At 41.5% G+C, this 20,646-nt stretch overlaps 1 protein-coding gene across 1 annotated transcript in view; it reads right to left on the minus strand.

Moving 5' to 3' along the window:
* Positions 1–20,646, minus strand: part of C5H10orf67 (chromosome 5 C10orf67 homolog) — a 115,464-nt gene that overhangs the window by 72,809 nt on the left and 22,009 nt on the right. The window contains exons 5-8 of the mRNA XM_037206000.1: positions 12,674–12,829; positions 6,095–6,242; positions 4,870–4,928; positions 485–550 (exon numbers count right to left, since the gene is read on the minus strand). Coding sequence (XP_037061895.1) covers positions 485–550; positions 4,870–4,928; positions 6,095–6,242; positions 12,674–12,829 — 429 coding nt within the window. The remainder of the gene's footprint in view (positions 1–484; positions 551–4,869; positions 4,929–6,094; positions 6,243–12,673; positions 12,830–20,646) is intronic.

Raw genomic sequence — 20,646 nt, forward strand, 5'->3', positions numbered from 1 at the left:
GAGGGCCTGGGGGTGGGGAGTCAACTGATAAAAGACCAGCCGTCTGGAAAGTTCCCTTTAAAGAACTTGAAAAGGCAGTCTTGTCTTATGAGACCACCGCAGAATGCCAAACTATCTAGCTGGGCTCCTTTCTGGTTGTCACTTACTGCAATTTGTAACTAAAAATAGCAACTTCTTCAAAATCCTGAGCTCTCAGACTTCATTTTGCTTTCAGATTTCCAGAATAAAATGAAAATACTTTATACACTGTTTTAAGTGGTCATACTGTTTCTTACCCAGAGTTTACTTCCAGCTTAACATACCATCATTCAAATTTTTCCTTCAAACGCTTACGTAAAAGTCTCTACAGTTATCTGTAAACTTAGGATTTTGGTGAAGGAGAAACAAATTGTTCACAGCAAAGTTGCAAGTGAAGCACCTAACACATTCAAGTTATTAAAGTCTCAAATTCAGATTCCTTAGGGGGGGATATAAATCATCTTACCAAATCTTGCATGGCAAGTTTTTCACAATCCAGCTCATATCTCAATCTGTCTCTACTGTCCATTAACTGTAAGAGAGAGAAATGAGGCATTTTGATTAAAGATAAGAACACAACACCTAAAATGTTTTCCTCAGTAGAATGTGCTAAAAACACATTTTAATATAGGAGAAAAATGGATTCCAATGTGATCAAAGGAAAAATTAATTTCCTACAGATTATTATGTTCTGGTAATATTATATAGCCAAGCTAATATACAAAAACAATGCTAATGTACTTACAACTTTCCTGGCTACCCTCAGATATGACATCATCATATAATGCAGTGAATCAATCTATCCCCTATAACAACTTGCTAAACTTTCTGTATGGCAATTCTCTTGCTTCAGATTTTTGTGTTATATTTATTTGCATTCTAACTATATTCATATTGGCTGAAAATACTGCTTAAAATCACACATTTTACCTCTGTCCTTATGTAGCTTTTGTTTTCTACTTTTTTTGGGGGGAGGTGGTTTCAAGCAATCTCTGTTTATATCGGTAAAATTCAAACCTTAATTTAGACCTTTGTTAAAGTCAATCAATTAATTGTGTTTACTAATCTGATAGCTGTCTCTAGAGTCACTCTTCAAGACTCTATATTGTCTTCTGTTTATCCAAGTATTGACTTGTCACCTTGGCTCAGATCCCCTCTCCCCACTTCCTATTCATCTTGATGAAACACAAGTCTGAGACGAGCGAGCACACTGTCCGTTTCTCCAGGGACTCAGGAGGCATCCAACCCCTTGGCATGAGCGACCCTTTCCTGTGTGCCTGACCTTTGCCACCCCTTCCTCTGTGTACAGTCCAAGTGAAACCACACAACTTAACCCTGAAGAAATGGCTTCTGACCATCCTTAGGATTCCCTTCTGGACTCTCGTTTTTTCCTGCCCAGCTCTGTCTGGCTTCTGGGAGGCAGCTCAATGCCTTGCCTTCAGCCAGCTTTGATCTCCTACCACCCACGCCAGGCACGCTTGCTGCAGCTTCCCAGCTTGCTGGGCATCACGTTTGGACAGTCCCCTCTGCCTCCTGGTGTGCCACCCACTAGTATGAAGTTTCAAGCAGGGACTGTGAGGTGGCAGCGGATGGAGAACAGGCTTCAAGACTCTGTTGTTGGATCACTTGAATTAAAACACAGAGGCTACTGAATTCCATACTGTAGGATGCTTATCCTGGGCAAAGGCGAAGTCGGTGTACCCAAACTCAGACCCATTTGCAACTTTTTTTTCAGTTGCATCTACCAATTAAAGAAGGGAACTTGTGCCTTAGCTGAAGCGTTTGAGCTTGTGTTTTCCACTGGTTCTTGTTCTGTCTGCCTCTTCCCCATGCTCTAGGTTCCTCTTTGTGCTGCACAATGGATTCTCACTTTGGCATCTCAACAGGTCCCTGTTACATGAGCCAGCCAAGTCACGTTTCAGAAAGTTCTGGAATACACTTCACACCACGCAGCAACACACTTGGCCGCCAGCTTCTGAGCCTTCTTGTCCTCTGGGAAATAATAACAGCTCAGGCAGCCCTCCCAAGAGGACTCCAAGAGAAAGAGCATGGGAATGTCTGTGAAGGTTTTCTAGAACCCTCCAGATAGAGATAGCTTCTCCTCTCCATGGATCACCCACACATTTAAAATTTTTCTAGCAGTAGTGGAGTGTGTGACATTCAAAAACACCCCATAAACACCACTGAATTAATTTACTGAAGGGTATTGGGAACAAACTTCAAAGATCTGTTCTTTCTTGTTCAACAAGGTCTGACCTGCTTCCAGTCGGCAAACCACTTCCACCTCCATTATGATCTCTCGTAGATACACAGTAAGCCTGGGAGAAGGAAGAAGTCGGGGGACAGGAACTAGCTCACAGGGAGAAGTCAGAAACCAAACAGGAACCCAGGGAGCTAGATTCTTTCTTCTCAATAAGCGAGTCTACGTTTTGTGTCTGTATTAAGTTGCAGTGATTGGAAGGAAAAGCAAAAGAGAAACACAGAACTGTCAGAGGATGACTGAGCCGAAAGAGATCTGCTGTACTATAGCAGATCATATCAAGGCCAAATGACCCTTTCATAGGGGGCTGCAGATCAGAGATCCTGCACATCATATGTTTACATTGTAATTCATAACAGTACAAGATTACAGTTATGAAGTAGCAATAAAAGTAATTTTATGGTTAGGGGTCACCACAATATGAGGAACTATATTAAAGGGTTGCAGCATTAGGAAGGTTGAGAACCGTTGTCCTATAGCTATCCAAAATAGAGCTGGCAAACAGAAATACATAAATTCAATTTTAGAGTAGCCTTGTTAAAAAGTAAACCATGATATTAAAACTATATTTTTATCTATCCTTACATATACACTCTGAAGACTAATAAATATTAGAATTCTAAGGGAACTATCTCTTATTTTATATAATTAAAAAATACATGTATATATATATATATATATCTTTTTCAATTATAGTATAAATTGGAGAACTAAATTCTTATCTATGTGGATTTCAGAAAACTTTCAAATAAGAAGGCAGATTCATTATCTACATTATTGAAAACATGAAGGTGTTTTTTCCATTCACTGAAATAAGCATTGGGTTTTTTTCCATTTAAATTTAAAACTGTTCAGAATGAATCCCCTCAGTTGCATTGGCCACATTGCAAATGTCCCGTGGTCACATGTGGCCAGGAGGCAGCCCAGGGCAGCGCAAATCGAGACTCTGAGGCAGCCTGTGACTGAGCGATTTCAGCTTGCACAGGGCGGAGTGTGCATCCTTGAGGACTGCAGCGACACTTTCGGCTCTAACCACATCTTGTATTCCATATAGACTAGGAAGCCTCTGTAACTCATTCTCACCAGAGGGAGTGAGGCCGAGTGGCCTGGGAGCTTTTTCAATGAATAGCGTGCTTCCCTTGTAGGCAAAGTGAAACCAGAATCCAGGTATTTCATTTTTACTCTAACGAAGCCGATTCTGAGGAACTTGGACTGTCTGTCCACAGATGCCATTGCTACTTTGTAATAGTGGGTTTTACAGTGCTGCTGTAGACCAGGTGAAGGCCAAGAAAATGAAATCATTGCATGGAAATCTACCCAGCAGAGGAAAACATGGCCTGACTCTTGACCTATCAGTGTTAACTACGGATCTTGAAACTAGTTTTATCTAAACTCCATGAATATCCTGTGCTGCAAAGTCAGACCTGGTTGGAATCTGACCCTAAATTACTTGGGTCTATGTGACCACCATGCTTTGAAATGTGACTTGTGTAATTGAAGAACAAAGTGGTGTGTGTGTGTGTGTACATAGATATGTGTGTATGTATGTGTATAAGTATATATATTTATATTCTCTCTTTTTTAATATTTATTTTTATATGTATGGTTGTGTTGCTTGCATGTATGTCTGTATACCAAGTGCATGCCCTGTACGTAGAGGCCATCAGATCCTCTGCAACTGGAGTTATAGCTGGGTGGGTCCTGGGAACAGAACCCAGGTCTTTGGAAGTGCAGCCAATGCCCTTAACCACTGAGCCTTCTCTCCAGCTCCAAGATCCATGCTTTTAATTTTGCTTAATTTAACTTAAAAATTCATAGTTGGTTGAGTTACTGAAAAATACACACATTTCTTGGACTAGTTTAGGGATGTGGGTATGCCTTTTCACCTGCAAATTTTATGAACTCTAAATGTATCTTTATTCTATGTATCCCTACAGGGAGGGGTGTATTTTAGGGTTCCAGGCATGGCTGTCAGCACAGATGAGATCGTGTGCTGTCTGCACCGAGGATCACAGTCCAGGGAGACTGATTGACTGCACATGGGAGGAGCATTGCTCAGAAGACTCAAAGCAGGGTGGCTCACCAGCAGGGGCTAGGGGCGAGGATGCACCTGGGATTCTTGATTTTCATGATACTGAAATTTTTCTTGCTTTAAATCAAGACTGACCTAGCATAATAAGCCAATTCATTCTCAATCAGAAAAGAAGTGTCAACCAATGTCCAGCCTGCAAACAGCATGTGGCAGTGTGGTCTCATTCTTAGTAACAGATGCTTGCAAGCAAAGGTTGGAAACTCTCAACGATATATAACTTGTCAGTTCCTTACAACCAACAAGATATATATGCTGATAGATCTCTGTTAAATAAGTGATTATCAATATTCCAGTGGGTTTTTCAGTTAGAATTCTTATTTATTACTAGCTACTTTATTCCAGATAAGAAGGAAATATGTTGCTAAAATGACATAATGGGGAAATGTATAAGCCAACTTTCTTTACATTTGAAGACACCCTGGACACGATGTCATTTCCCCAATGGTGCTGATATTTCAATTTAAAAAGAGTCATTTATCAATGTAAAAGATGTTTGTACCTTTTGAATATTTCGCTGATCCTGGTCTGCCATCTCTTTCAGATTCATAATTTCATCCTCTGTAAACAAAAGGAGAGAGAGGCTGACCATGAAATTACGCACATATGCCCCTGTATTCAAACTGCCTGCTTTGGGGCAGGCTGTAGAGGCAGCGGCAGGCATGGTGTTCACAAAGTCCTAGCAGAATTGTGACCTTCACAAATGCCCTTGACATTCACAGCCTTTTTCCTGCTGTTAGGTTGGCCGGTTGGATAGGGAGTAAGAAGTAAGTTCAAGATCCCAGTGTGGCTGAGGGCTAGATGCTTTTCATCAATAGTAGCAGTAGACAATTTTTTTTTTGCTGTTAGTTACAGCCAATACTAAGTGCTTTAGCAGTGGCACTTTATGATTTGCCAAGAAAGACCCCAACCTGGGAAAGCATTGTCATGCCGCATCAGAAGAGAAATGGAGTCACAGTGGCATGACGTCATCCTGCACTCAAAGGACCCTGCGCTACAACTCATTTCACCGATGCTCACACCCACGTTCTTAATCTTTGCTCTGCTTTCATACTGTAGATTACCGGAGCGTCATATTAAACACACCAATACAGCAGCAACAGTTAACATTTAAAGGCACTCGAAAGCAGTGTGCTTCTGGTGATAAACATGCAGTTTTTATCGGCGTGTATGGTCTGAACAAAAGGGGATCTGAAGTGTCAAAAGGAAAATTTGCATTTAAAATTTGGATCAAAATTGAGTGCTAGTGAGTCTCAGTTATTTTGCTCTGAAAGGCTAAGCCTGCTTTTCCACAAGCATATCCCGTCATGTTCTCGTATGTCTGTTATAGTTTAAGAAAATCAGCATGTGTCTGTCGACAGCACTTCTAAGTGAAGTAGAATCAACTGATTAGCCCCCCTCTTTTTTTTTTTTGCTAAGACTAAAGTGTATTTTTGTTTGTTTTGTTTTGTTTAGAAACAAACACTCTGAGTTCACCTGGCCTAGCTCGGTAGCACAAATACAGATAAATCCTATGTTTCAAGCAAGAAAAGCTATCTTAAAAGAAACACAAAGACACCTATCAAACTGATTTCTTTTAGGTGTAAATAACTAAACACATACAGGAGGAAAAGCCAAAGAGTACTGGATTTTAGGACATGTCCCACGCTTCACAAGGAAGGGGTTAGGAGCATGAGCTAAGATCGCGTTTTCTTTTATGTTCACAAGGAAAGGGTTAGCAGCGTTACCTAACATTGCGTTTTCTTTCAGGTTCATTTGTGCTTCCTCTTCCAAGACTGCGATCACTTGCTGCAGCCTCTCATTCTCCATCTTGTATTCCATCATTTCCTTTTCTGAGAATGTCTTTGGAGAGCCCGTCTCCCCGGCAAAAGTTTCCTGCGAAGACAGGGAATTCCACATGCAACTCCAGGACAATGCAGATACAGAGTCGCTATCATATAATTTTCTGAATTCTATTACACACTTATGAATAGCAAAAAGCAAGGGGACTAAATAGGACTGGCTAGAAGAAAGGCCGCAGTACATTCTGTACAAAGACCCCCGCACATGGGGACATTTTATTGACAGGAATAATGCATATCATACTGTTTGTGTGCCCTCCTCATTCAGGTCAATTCATTATGGAGGCTGTGTCCAGGGAGGCAGCTGGGGCCCCTCCACCCACACTTGTGAGTATCTGAAGCGCTGTCCCCTGTAACTAGGCAGGCTGGGGAGACCGTGGACGGGCAGCGCCAGGGGGTGGCAAAGTGCAAGGCTAAGGAGGGGGGCTTGTTGCCTTTGTGGCATTTCTCAGTGTCAGCATTGCCAGTGTCGCGAGGAGCCCATCACATGTCAAAGGGGTGATGTGTGCAGGCTGGGAGCCGCATGGAGCCCATCAGGCGCACAGATAGCCACACAGTTGGTCTTCTGCTGGGTGGAGGAGCCACCCAGAGGCAATTCATATTCTGAACATTAACGTGGCTTTGCATGCCTGTCACGGGGGGCTGTGCAGGCAGCCAACGCTATTGAAGGCTAGGGTTTAAATCTCTATGCAAAGTGATTACCTTGTAAGAAGGTTTCAGGATAACTTACAACAAAAGACTTTAAAGTTATAGTTTTAGTAAAGCAAACTCATTTACATTTTTATTATGTGTGTCTTTTGTTTAAATCTTGCCATGTCCATTATGACGGAGGCTTTTTCCTATGCCACAGAAGTTTATTTGGGAAGGCTACTCTTTTTTTTTCTTCTTCTTCCTCTTGTCTGTTTCAAAGCTATTGAAAACATCTGAATATACTCGCCTATGGTTGTCTACATTTTATGGACACACTTAAAAAAATTAAGATGTCATGGACCAGGGAGGCTGGTGCAGAATTTTATACTCCATCACGGATCATGCAATTTCAAAATAAGGGTTGTATTATTATGCTAAAATAGGAAAACAATTCTACATGTCTTGCTTTGAAATTCCCATGGACTTGAAAATAACTTTTGAACTTCAAAGTAATCTTAGCTGAATTATGAGTTGTTCCTTTTACAGTAATTCCATGATTGCAAATAAATAAGAATAAACAGACACTCAAAAATAAAGTGATCTTTCCAATACACCAATTTCCTTCTGAACTGTACCCTGACTTAGCTTTTGAGAGACCAGAGAGTAAATTATTAAAATGCTTCTCTCTGTGATTATAATGTTTTAAAAGAAAAACAAGTATTGAAATTTTTTGTAGTATATTAATAAAACCCTTTAAAATTAGTGGCTTACTGATGGGATTATAATCATATATATTGGATTTAATATCATTTGAATATGTTGTTGAGTTTTATACTAAGCTTGGGTATAAATCTTTGAGCTGTTGACTCTTCATTCTATTTAAATTATCCCAGCATAATTAATTTCTAATTTTATTTATTGTCATTGAGACAGGCTAGCCTTATATAGCCCAGCCTGGCTATCCCTGTGAGATTTACTCACTTACTTACTTACGTGTTTGAGTATTTTGCCTGCACATATGTGTGCGCCACATGTACACCTGGTGCTATTGGAGGTCAGAAGAGGATGTGAGAGCCCTGGAACTGGAGTTACATATGGTTGTGAGCTGCCATGTGTGTGCAGGGACTTGAACCTGGGTCCTCTGGAAGAGTAACCCGTGCGGTGAAGCACCGAGGCATCTCTCAAGCCCTTAGTCTTGAACTCTTCACCCTCCTAACCAGGCAACCATAGCGCTTGGACTCTAGCAAGCAGAACTAAAGGAGCACTAACTGGTCTAATGAGCAGTTAAGAAACAGCATGTTTTTCTCAGAAAAATAAAGGGAAACTCGGCGTTTCTTTGTCTCCCATTGCTGAAGTTGAGACTATTACAGAATGTATTTATGGTCTAAGAGGACTTTTTAATCCATAGAGGATTACATGGGTACCTGTTATCATTCGTCATCTGAGAACTATTTGAACAATCAGGCAGAGATGAAAGCTAATATGTTTTCTGAGGCTCTGTGAGGGCAAGCAGGAACCCAGGAAAAGAGGTTCTGAGGCGCTTTTCCTCCCTTCATCCGCAGCCCCGATATCCAGAGGTTAGCCTTTAGCGCGGTCCCCACCATCTGTCAGCTGCAGGAACTGCAAGTAATTAACTATTCAGACACCCAGGGCAATGAGGACACTTCATTAGCAAAGGGAACAAAGCCTTCATCCTGGCTGCTGCCGTCCTCTCTCCCACTCAAGTGGCAAGTTTTGTGGTGATGTTCCTTCGGCCATCTGCCCCACATTGCTAGCTCCAGCTTGCTTAAACCATGAATCTCCTTAAAAATAAGCTGCATTCATAAAACAAGGTTAAGGAAAGTGGAGATCATTTGAGGAAAGTTAGCCTGGTACTTAAAGGCACACAGTATAAGCCAAGAGCGTGTCGTCCACAATCATCCTGGGATTTTAAATTCATAAAGGTACTTCCCCCGCTCTTGTTTTGCTATCATTTCATGAAAATGAGGCCTTTAATCGGTGGGATAAATGCAGTTTCTCTTGTGAATATGCATAAGGCTCACAATATATCTGATTGCAGGTCTCAGAACTCTAAGCGGAATCTGGAAAGAAGTGCTTCCCAAAGCAGGACCATGCGGAACCTTCCTTCTCTCAATGTGCTCTTGACCAGGTGCCTAGGCATCAGTTGGGAACTTGTTGGAGAGGTGGCATCTCAGGCTCCAGCCCAGACCGCCCATGTCAGTCAGTCTCTCTCTCTCGGCAAGTGACACATATGAACTAGGGTCTGAGAAGTTCCTGCCTCAGAGCTCTCTGTGTGCCTTCTCAGCAGTTCTCAATTCTGCAGACTCCGTGGATGGCACTCAGACATCTCAATTTGTGGATGGCAGGGGGCAGGAGGGGGACAAGCAGGATTCTGATGCATGCCCTTGCCTCGTGACAGCCACATAGAAGAGCAGGTGCTTCCCCAATGAGTGACAACCAGGAAAGTGGCACCCTAGGGCAGCGCAGCCCCGCAGAGTAGTCGCTCTTGAATGACAGCCCTGTCGCAGTGTTGTTAGCAACAAGCAGATCTGTTCATCAGTGGAGGGCGGGTAATGATGGTAGCGCAGCTTGGCCACATTGGGGGGAAAGAAGGAAACATAAAAAGCCAGCAGAAATTAAAGTCAAGGTATGGTGTGCACAGGCAGGCATGAGTGTGCACATACACAGGAATGGTACACACAGGCACACAAACATACTCGAATGGGGTAGCTTTCTCTACAGTTCTCAGAGAGAGTGCTCAACAGACAGCATGGCAAGCCAGAACCCACGCACGTCTGTAGCTAAGTCACACTGATTTCTCACAGAATGAATACTGGAATGAAGTTGTTCTTAGGAAAACTGACATCAAGATTGTCATTGGGAAGCTCAGGTTTCTTCAACTTGAAAACCTCCCTTTCTGCCACACATGTAATTGAGGCTACTCGTTTAGTGAACTTGTCCCTTTCTAGCCAATCTCATGAGATTTCTCTCAGAACCAAGCCAGGAGAGATAGCATGACGATTAACATAAATAAGTTACTGATGCAATTTGATTATCAGAAGAATCAATCAAGTCTTGTACAGACTAAGCAAAGCTGGTTTATTTCACGTTTTCAAAAATATTCCTCTCGAGATTTCCGCTAAATATTTACTCATTAGTAATGTGCGTATGGGTATATATGGTGAGGGTGGGGTGAGAGCGCCACAGCATGCCTGTGGAGGGCAGACAACTTTATGGAGTCGGTTCGCTCTTTAAGCTCTGACGTTGGAACTGCAGTCATCAGATTTGTGTGACAAGCACTCTTAGCTGCTGAGGCACTTTCTGGTCCTCCCCTTAACTGCTTCCCTACGTTCTGTACTCCAAATCCAGTTGTAGGTTAGCACCGTGAGACATCGCAGGGGGATTTTTGAGCCACTAGAGGGGGCAGCTGTCTATGATGAAACTTCAAATAGAAAGCTCCAGTTGAGAACTTACACAGCAGGAGTTTTTCGGGAAGTTTGATCCTAGAGAACTTTGTAAAATGTTTTTCACAGGTCGACTGAAATGCAACTACTCTGAAATTCAAAATAAAAGTCTGAAATCTGAAACCTTTCCAGTTGTAGGTATTTTTGGACAAGGGAGACTCAACCTGGATTGGTGGTCAGTGTGTTGTGCGTGCGTGCGTGCGTGCGTGCGTGCGTGCGTGCGCCTTGAGCTTCACCTATTCATCCTCAGTCCTGCAACTCCAATTCAGTCATCTCTTGCTCTTAGAGGGTCATGATAAAATCCTGTCCTGCTTTGGACAGCCAGTGGGGGAATGAGAAGGAACCTGCCTTTCTCGCACATTCTTCCCAGACAGAAAGAACTTCAAGCTCTTCTCTCTGCTGTCCTCTCTTCCCATTTGTGTCCCCACTGGTCTGGGCCTAAGTAGGAAGGCGGTGACTGGCTCTTCTTGTCTGAAAATCCGAGATGTTCCTTCTAAACATCTTGATTTAGAAGTCGTTCTGTCAGCTGTGATAGGGCAAAGACACTGTTGCACAGCACTGTGGGTAACGTCCTGGAGACTTCCCGTATCCTTCAGAGCTTCCACCGTGTAAAGCCATATCCTGGACTAGGCCGTAGGAAAGATTTCCAGAACGATCTAATTTGCAGCAGAGCTGGAGTTCATTCAGAGAAAAAAGTTAACCTGCATTTAAGCATGGGTTTTTCGTTTTTTTTTTTTTTTTTTTTTTTTTTTTTTTTTTTTTTTTTTTTTAACAGAAGGAAGCATTCAGGGAAAGAGTAAGAAACACCCAAGTGTCATAGTTCATTCACATGTAGTTGTTGAAAATATGGCTTTATGGGTTCTTTATCTTCAAATGGTTGCTAAGGAATGTGAATGAGACCACAGGGTGATTCTTGAGATGTATTGAACAGGATTACAATTGATAACTTAAAACTTTAGAAGTTAGGATATCTTGTTTGTGAGATTCCCAGAGAAGAGTAAGATCACAAAGGTCAGATACTCACAGGCCTGATGCCTGGCTTATTGATATTTTAACATTCTTACTTGAAAATACTATCTCCTTTCTTTAAAGAAAGAGGGGGGAGGGAGGAAAGAGAGAGAGAGAAAAAAGAAAAGGAGGAGGAAGAAGAAGAGGAAGAAGAGGAGGAGGAGGAAGAGGAGGAGGAGGAGGAGGAGGAGGAGGAGGAAGAAGAAGAAGGAGAAGAAGAAGAAGAAGAAGAAGAAGAAGAAGAAGAAGAAGAAGAAGAAGAAGAAGAAGAAGAAGAAGCAGCCTCCAGAGGCATCTGGTCCCCTGATGCTGGAGTAAAAACTGGTTGTGAATGGCCCAACATGGGTACTAGGCACAGAACACAGGTCCTCTGGAAGAGCAACCAGCACTCAACTTCTGAGCTATCCCTCCAGGACCCCAAAGTGTGTCTTTATCGAAGAGATATTGTTGGTAACCTTTATAACTATTGCTAACTTGTGTTAGAACTCTTGATTCTTAGCTAGAAAGAAGCTTCTACCCAATGCCAGAGATAAAGGCTCCTTGTCCTTCCCACATCCCCATCATTCCTCATCTTTCTATCCTGCCTCAATTCTGTTCAATCCCAGTTGGCTTGTTGGAAGCCTCTGACTTGGGGAGATTGGCTTTGTCTCTTTTCAGGTATCTTGACTACAAAGAGAATGGAAGTCTTAGAAATTACAATAAAAACTCATGGTGTTATTCTCTAGAATGGAATTTTTCTTGGCACTGGCAAATGGGTTATTTCATTTCCATTATAAATTAAAATTTAAGGACAGTTAAAGTGCTCCTCTTTATAATTACTATGGATTTTCTAGAATGTGTCAGAATAGCAAAGTGATGGACTAGTCCATATTGTGGAGATATTAACAAGACACACACAATCAACTCTTTCATTCTTTCTTTTGAGTGGGTATGTGTGTGTACATGTGTTTACATCTTTATGGGGGTGTGTGGGTTTGTGTGCCTGTGCACACTTGTTGTGAAAACCAAAGCCAGGAGGTAACATCAGGGGTCTTTCTCATTTACTCTCTACCTTTTTTTTGGGACAGAATCTCTCACTGAGCCCGGGGGGCCACTGATTTGTCTAGACAGTTTGGCCAGTAAGTCCTAGGGATCCCCTTGGCTCAGCTCCTGCTCACAATGCCATGGTTATAGGTACATGCCACCATGCCCAGCTTTTATGTGGGTCCTGGGTCCTGAACTCAGGTCCTCATGCTTACACTTTGGTCATCTCCTCAGCCCAGTTCTATTCATTTTTAACCCAGGATTATTGCTCTCTACAATCCTATTTACATGATTTAATATTAACTATAATTAATTTATTATAAAAGTGAATGAAACTTACACTCTTGCTAAGTCCAATCTCTTCATATTGTTCTAGTTCATCCCTCAAGCCCTTAAGAATTTCTTCTTTCTCCTTCAGTTTTCTTGCTAAAACATTCATTTTGATGTTTGTTGCATCCTGTAGTGCAGCTTTTTCTGCTTCTATTTCAAAGAATTTCTGGAAGGTAGAGAGAACATTATCTGATCAGAAATTGCTTTATTTTAATTTGATTTCTTGTCTTGTAAACCTATTTTATTTTTGTAATTTCCCTACATTTCTTTGTAAATAACTCTAAATGAAAATACACAATAAATCAATGCAGTACCACATTATCTGATAAAATACAAAGCATGGTGCATTGTTTTAATTTTATTTCCCTACAAATAAGAGTGAAGAAGAGGGAGATGACTGATTAGGAGGTTTCCCACAGGCATCCCTCCCACAGCCACAAGAATTTGTTAGCCATTTGTCAAGTTAAGTGTCTACCCAGCTAAAGTACCCAAAGAGAACTTTTTTGGGAGGTCTGTACCAAGTGGCAGGTTCAACAATAGCAGTTTGACAACAGAGTCATAAATAGACTCATTGTGCTGTGGACTTAGTTATAAACTTTTGGTTTTGGACCCACCACTGACACCAGCTGCTGAGAAATCCAAGAGGAAGCATGCCCACTCATGTTTCTGGTAGGTAACAGGACCACTGGCCTGTGAGGGTTGCAGACCCTGAACTGGTCTTGAAATCCACCTAATGCCCATCTCAGCTGTGATTTGAGAGCAGTTTCACTTCCCAGGAACTGAGTAGCAATCATACTAGTCCATGCCCTTGAATCATTGTTTTTAGCCACATAGCAAATCCTGAAGTTCCCTGGAACAACCCTGGCTGTCATTTTATAGTGGCAGCCTACCCAGGGACCTTCAGGGAAGTATGTGTATTCATGCCTTCAGAGGATGCTCTACTGATTCACATCTCATTGCATGAGTAGCCCTGCAAGCCATTTCCATCTCATCCCAGCCCCAGTACAGAAGCAGCTCTGCCCATCCGGAGACACATCCGGAGACATGCTCACACAGGCCTCCTAATGTAAGCCTACAGGCATTGGTGCAGTTTCCTATTCCAGGGAAGCACAGTAGCCCAGCTTCAGCCCCACAAAAGCCATGATCCAGGGGTACCTCTGAATCTCCAGTGTCCAGCAGAATGTAGCTTTATCTATGTCCCTGGTACATGTCTGTAGTGTTCAGACACAAATACTAAAAGTAACTATAGCTACAATAAGCAGGTGATGAAACAATTTTAAAAGATAGAAAGTGTGACATCAACAGTATAAAATATTGGATGAATGAAAATATTGAAGTGTGCAGGGTTGTATGTCATTGAAATTAAGTTACTATTAGTTTAAAATTGTCCCTCCCTCTTCCCCCGTGCCTCCCCCATCCCTTAGCTTTTTGAAACAGAGTTTTCCAGGTAGCATAGGTTGGCCTAGAACTTAAGATCTCCCTACCTCAGCCTCTTGAGAACTGGGATGCTGGCATGGCCACCATGCCTGGAAACAGGCTCTTTTAACTATGAGGTATCTTATATATGCTTCTTGTTAAGCACAGATGGAAGTTTCAAAAGTCCTCTAGGAGGCAGACAAAGATAAAGAGAAAACAAAACAAAGCATGGACTACAAAGGAGGTGACGGAGCACAGGGCAGTAAGAAAGGAAAGGGGGAGTGGAAGAATCACAAAGCAGGATAAGCAACAGAATGGCAGCAGTAAGTCCTTACCCTGCAGCAGTCACTGTAACGTGTAAATGAATGAAAGTGTCTAACCAAGGGTAGAGCAGTGAATGAATGCAAGAGATACAAGATTCAACAATGCACTGCCTGTAAAAGACTCACGTTGGCCTGAAGGACACACACGGACTGAAAGCTTAAGATACTACAAGATTTTTCCTGTACTTAGAAACCCAAAGAGAACAGGACAGCCACACTAATATCAGACAATACAAATCTGGATTCAATTGTTTTCGCAAGAGACAAAGGTCACTGCATCGTAATAAAAGAATCAATTTACGTAAAGGATGTAACAGTCTGTAAACATAGAGGCACTCAGCATTGGAAACTGAAGTATATAAAATAGATATTAACAACTTAAGAAAGAAATAGCAATATTGTAATTGTAAGGGGATTTTGATAACCCATTAATTTTTTTTAATCAACCCTTGGGGCTGAACCTAGGGCTCTACACATGCTAAGTAAACACTCTACCACTGAGCTGCACTCCCAGCCCAATATTCCACTTTTAATAATAGATCAAACATAAAAGTTCAGTAAGAAAACTCTAGACTTGAATATATGAGAAATAGAAAAGAGGACTAATGTGTGAAAATTCCAGGGAGGTGGCTGTTAACTTGAGGTGTGCAGAGGAAGGCAAATGACTGCAAATAGGTTGGTATTGTTAGATACCAAGTTTTGGATAAGATATTAATGATGGAAGTATGGAGCGGTGGTGACCCGTCTCATGCCAGGGAGCTTAGAGCATCCTACATGTATGAAACACTGCTTGGACAATGGGATTAGTTAGACAATTTGGGATAAGGAATAAAAGAAGGAGAAAAAAAAAACCCAAAGCAAATGCATTAACAAACCAGGAGCTCATCCCCACGGAGCCTCCTTGTGAAGACACATGCTTTTCCCCTTGACAAGGCAAGGGGACAGCGGGAAGTGGAACTAATGGATTCAGGTGTAGTGAAGTCTTCTGAAGTTCAATTGTGGTGCTGGCTGCACACCACCCTCAAGTCGTACGTTCTTGGTGGGTACACCTTATGCTATGTCAGGCACATTCAACAAACTGCTAAGTGATTTCAGTGTACCAATGTTTTCAACAGACACCAGGAGTAAGCCATAAAAATGTGACTGAGAAGATGACACTTTCTAAAGAAATAAACCATTGCACTTGGGAATAACTTGGCTGCATAAAACATCTACAATGTATATAAATAAAATTATAAAACCCTTTTGAAATATAGAAGGCAGAAATGAATCAATAATCCAAGATAACATTCTTGGATGGGGAAATTGAATGCTATAAATGATAAAACCTCCTCCACAATTCATGAGTAAACATCTTACCTTGAACCAAGCTTCAAAACAAGTGCAAACGGGGAAGTTTTCTTGAAGATTAAATAACCCTCCAAATTATTTTAGTTTATTTGAAATAATTTTTTTAAAAAAGCTAAGAAAATCACAAAGAAGAGATAGAAAAATAAAACAAACTTGCTATACATTGATAGAACACTTGTCTAGCCATAGGCCCTGGATTCCACCCCCAGCAACACGCACGCACACACGCACACACACACACACACACACACACACACACACACACACACACACGCACACACACACACACACACACACACACACACGCACGCACACGCACGCACACACGCACACACGCACAGAATTAATTCAAAGAGCAGCACAATCCCACAATTCAAGAGTAAATAGATTGTTTCGTTGGTAAGTTTGAGATAGTGTCTCATTAGGTAGTCCTGTCTAACCTGGAACTAGCCATGCAGACCTGGCTGGCTTCAAACTCACAGAGATTGCTTGCCTCCCAAATCTGGGATCAAAGGCTTATACCACCACACCAGACTAGCTGTATGTACACACACACACACACACACACACACACACACACACACACACACACAGCCATAAAATATCTAGACAGACTTGAAGTGAGTCTAAAGCTATCAATAAAGAAAAGATCAAAAACCAAGGGGAAAGGAAGCTATCCAGTAAATGGTATTATAAAATGATGCTTATCAGTTTGAAGGCTGTTAATGGCACTCTGTTATCTCTGTTCTATAGGTTTTATGAATACCTAAGTTCTTGTATTAAAATCCCATTTGAAATACTGAGAATGGTTTTTTTTTAATCAGAAGTATAGATAAACAGTACCTTTCTGAAAATGAAAACTATAAGGATGATATTACTTTTTAATGTTTTCTCTCTCTCTCTCTCTCTCTCTCTTTTTTTTTTTTTTGCAAGTAAAACAGTATAATATCTCACACAAATTACTTAAAAGTTAAGTTTAGAGCCACACTCCAGAGCTGGGAGAAATAACTACATCCTTAACTGGCCTCTAGGAGGCAGCAGAGAGCCAGTTACGCTTGTCTGCAGCCAAGAAACACAGACCTGCGGCGGTTGTATTTTCAAGGCTCAACTGTTCTCTTTGGACTAATCCTGAGCTGAGCGAAGTGGGTGGCCAAGATTAGCAAGGCTTGGAAGGTCATAAGTCAAATCAAAGCGAACAAGCCCAAGAGAAGATTCAAATGATGACTTTAATTTAACCTAGTAGAAACAAACTTTTTAATCTAACAAAGCAACTAACCAACTAACCACAACTAATATGAGCTTGGTTAAACATGTTGCACTAGCACATGCTTATCAAAACTTGGTAACAGGCAGAATTTGTCCATTTCTGCTTTCTACTCCCAGAAATAGAAACTGTGACACTCATTGAACATTTGATGTATATTAAAAACAGTATTCCAGGAATTATTGAAAACATGAATGATGATTAAAACCTGTTCTAATAAACCATAGATTTTTAATTTACTCTCTTACTGTAAATAAAAATTCTGGAGAATTCTGTGTGTGTGTGTGTGTGTGTGTGTGTGTGTGTGTGTGTGTAGATGCCAAAGAAGGACATCCTATGGTCTACTCTATCACTCTCTGCTTTGTTGCGTTGAGACAGTCTCTCACTGAACCTGGTGGCCCACAAGCCTCAGCAATCCTCCTGCCTCCACTCCCAACTGCTGGGGTTACAGGAAGACACAGCCACTTTGTATGTTTGTTTGTTTGGTTTTTCAAGACAGGGTTTCTCTGTGTAACAGTCCTGGCTGTCCTGGAACTGGCTTTGTAGACCAGGCTGGCCTCGAACTCACTGAGATCTGCCTGCCTCTGTCTCCCAAGTGCTGGAATTATAGGTTTGCGCCACCACCGTCCAGCCTGCACACAGCTACTCTTTTTACAGATTTGCTGGGATCTCCACTCAGGTTCCCGGACATGTATTCTTACCTATTACAATATTTGTCAAGCCCTGGAGATGAATTCTATTGAGTCGGTTTCCAGCTCTCTACAGGCCACAGAGAAAATACAAGTAGGTCTTTGTCAGAGTATCCTCTAAGAGGTAGGACAACACAGGATGCCGGGCGAGCCTTTCACTGTAGGAAATGCCCCACCTTGAACTCTGTACCCAATCCCATTACACTGTGCTAAAGTCAGAGCCTGCCTGGAAACTGCCTGTAAGAATAGGGTGGGCAAAGAATGGGGGCAGGGGAAACCCCCTGAGAAATTTTCTCCCCATGTTCACACATCTGGGTAGTCTAAAACATTTCAGCTGAGAATTGCATTACAGTCACCATAGACCCACAGAGACTCACAGAAGCAATTGCAAAAGTTCTTTGAAGAAACCTCCCTCTCTCTTGGTGCTCAAAGAACTCAGAAGAACATCAGTTCGTAGCTAAAAACTGTAAAACTCAAAAGCAAATGTCATCTCATGAGTGAGGGCTAGGACTTGCGAGAGACAATTGCCAGAACCTCAAAAATGGAAGACATGTAAATTATGAAGCACAAACTATATGTGTATGTAAATGTGCTAATACATATTAAAAGGTAATGTGAGCACTGGAAAGACAACTCTGTAAGAGCTGCACAAGCCTGAGGACCTGAGTTCAGATCCCCAGCACCCACGTAAAAGCCAGACACAGTTGCATGCATGCCCCAGGACTGAGGCACAGACAGGCACATTTCTAGAACAGCTGGCCAGCCCACAAAGCTGGGGGGAAAAAAGGCAAATTCCAGGTTCAGTGAGAAGAGATCTGTCTCAAGGAATTAAGCAGAGAATGATAAAAGTTGAACTCTTAACACCCTTCTCTGTCCTCTGCATGGGCACACACACTCATGTTCACACAAACATACAAAATAAGTAGATAAAAATTAGAAAGTGTTAATTTGACTTCCAAGAATGCCTATTTGTTTTCTGGTGCAAAGTTTTGTACATCAACCAAAATAGTGAGAATAATAGTTTGCTGTCCACTTATCTACTCGTGTGTTTGAGTATTCCCGAGGGAATCCTACCCAGCATTATTGAGCTTGAAAGACTTCAGATTGCCTGTATAAGAGCTAGGGATGTTTCTTTACACAGCCACAATGCCACCATCATACCTTTCAATCAATGAACAGTTCATTAATATTTAACACCCAATCCACCATTCCTTACCCCTTCTCTCCCCATCCCCATCTCCATCCCCATCCCTGACTATTTAACTGAGAACATAACCCGCTGTATGCATTGTATCTGAGGAACGTCTGTAATTCTTTCCATTTAAAGCAGAACTTTTCTCCCTCCTACTTACCCCTCCAATCACCACTGAAGCTGCTACAGATCATGTACATCTTCCCTTTATTCTTTTCTGTTCCTCTTTCTCTGATTTTTCCAATATTTTCCTCCAAAAATATTCACTAAAAAATTATATTGTGCTGAGCAATATACTAGGTCCTAAGGGACTTTTGTGAACAAAAGCTTGGGGCGTCCCCCTTTGGAGGTTGCACCTGCCTTCTTTTGTCCAGTATCTTGTGGGAAATAATTACGGAAGTGACCATCTTAAAAGATAAGGCACCCCCTCTTTCTCCTGCTTAGGAAATCTTGTGGTCTAGAGAATGACTGTAAAGACATAATAAAAATTGACTCCCAGCTCCAACCCTATCCACTCCTACGACCGTGAGCATTTTCCTTAACAGACTTTGTGTCTCGTATTCTTCGGCTACAAAATGAAAATGCTAACAATACCTTTTGAACACTTACATTCCACGAGGTGAAAATGACTAGAAGATACTTCATCCCAACATTGAAGGTAAGACAACCAGGACAGGTGCAGCTCCAGATGCCTAGACATGACTGAGCTAAGCATCTAGCCAACAAGAACACTAACTTAGGATGTAAGGTTGTGAGGTAAATCCCTTCTATTCTTAATAGCACCACTTTGAGAGACATATCAGGAGTTACAGAGATATAAGTAACAGACTGAATTATTCATTTCCATCTCAGAAGCTATAGGTGACCAGCAGCTACCATCTGGGCCAATGCCACATTGAACGACAGTGACAATGTACAGGTCTCTGATCAGGTCCCATCTTCTCTTTCACATGCCATTGTGTGGGGGGCCATTTTGCTCAACCACTTTGACTTAACCAGACCCCTTCTTCTGGGTTGGCCTCTCCTTTACATTATGTCCTGGGTTGGGTATGGTTCTGGATTGGCTTGAGGAAGAGATTAGTACTAAGTAAATTAGACTTCTATCACTTGCCAACAAAAAATATTCCAATATATGCTAGTATAACTGTCTGCCTAGACTCCCGCTAGATTTTTGTCCACCCGCTCTGAGCATTTCATACCAGCACAAGTATTACCTCTTCAGTGACATCTTCACAAAGTTCACTAGCAGAAATAACTGTTCTTTATGGCATTCCCATAAATACTACCATATATGCTTATCTCTGCATATACCTGCTTATATTTTGTGATTTATTTATGATCTCTCTCTGCTTACCCCTACCCCATCTCCATAATGTCAGTATCCAGCATATCATACCATAGAGCATTCTTTTGAAGATATTGTATGCCAAGTTTTTTTTTTTTTTGGTTAAAGATACATTTCTCATGTTATTTATTGCTTTGCTTTAGATTTATTAAAATAACTATAATTATTTAAGCTAGGTATCACGTAAAAGAGTTACTTGACTTTTTAACTCCCAAAGCGGAATCTCATATGATTCAACATAACAAATATGAATAGTAGTTACTGAGGCTTTAAGGTCATTTTATTTATTCTCAGTCAGTAGGCAGAAGGCCGTGAGCCTCTACGTTATGATAGGATCATGAGAAGCAGAAAAGCACAGCAACACTAAGAGAGGAGGCCCATGAGTATGTTCAGCTATCTATTTA

The sequence above is a fragment of the Peromyscus leucopus genome, chromosome 5, assembly GCF_004664715.2.
Source record: "Peromyscus leucopus breed LL Stock chromosome 5, UCI_PerLeu_2.1, whole genome shotgun sequence".
Classification (NCBI taxonomy): domain Eukaryota; kingdom Metazoa; phylum Chordata; class Mammalia; order Rodentia; family Cricetidae; genus Peromyscus; species Peromyscus leucopus.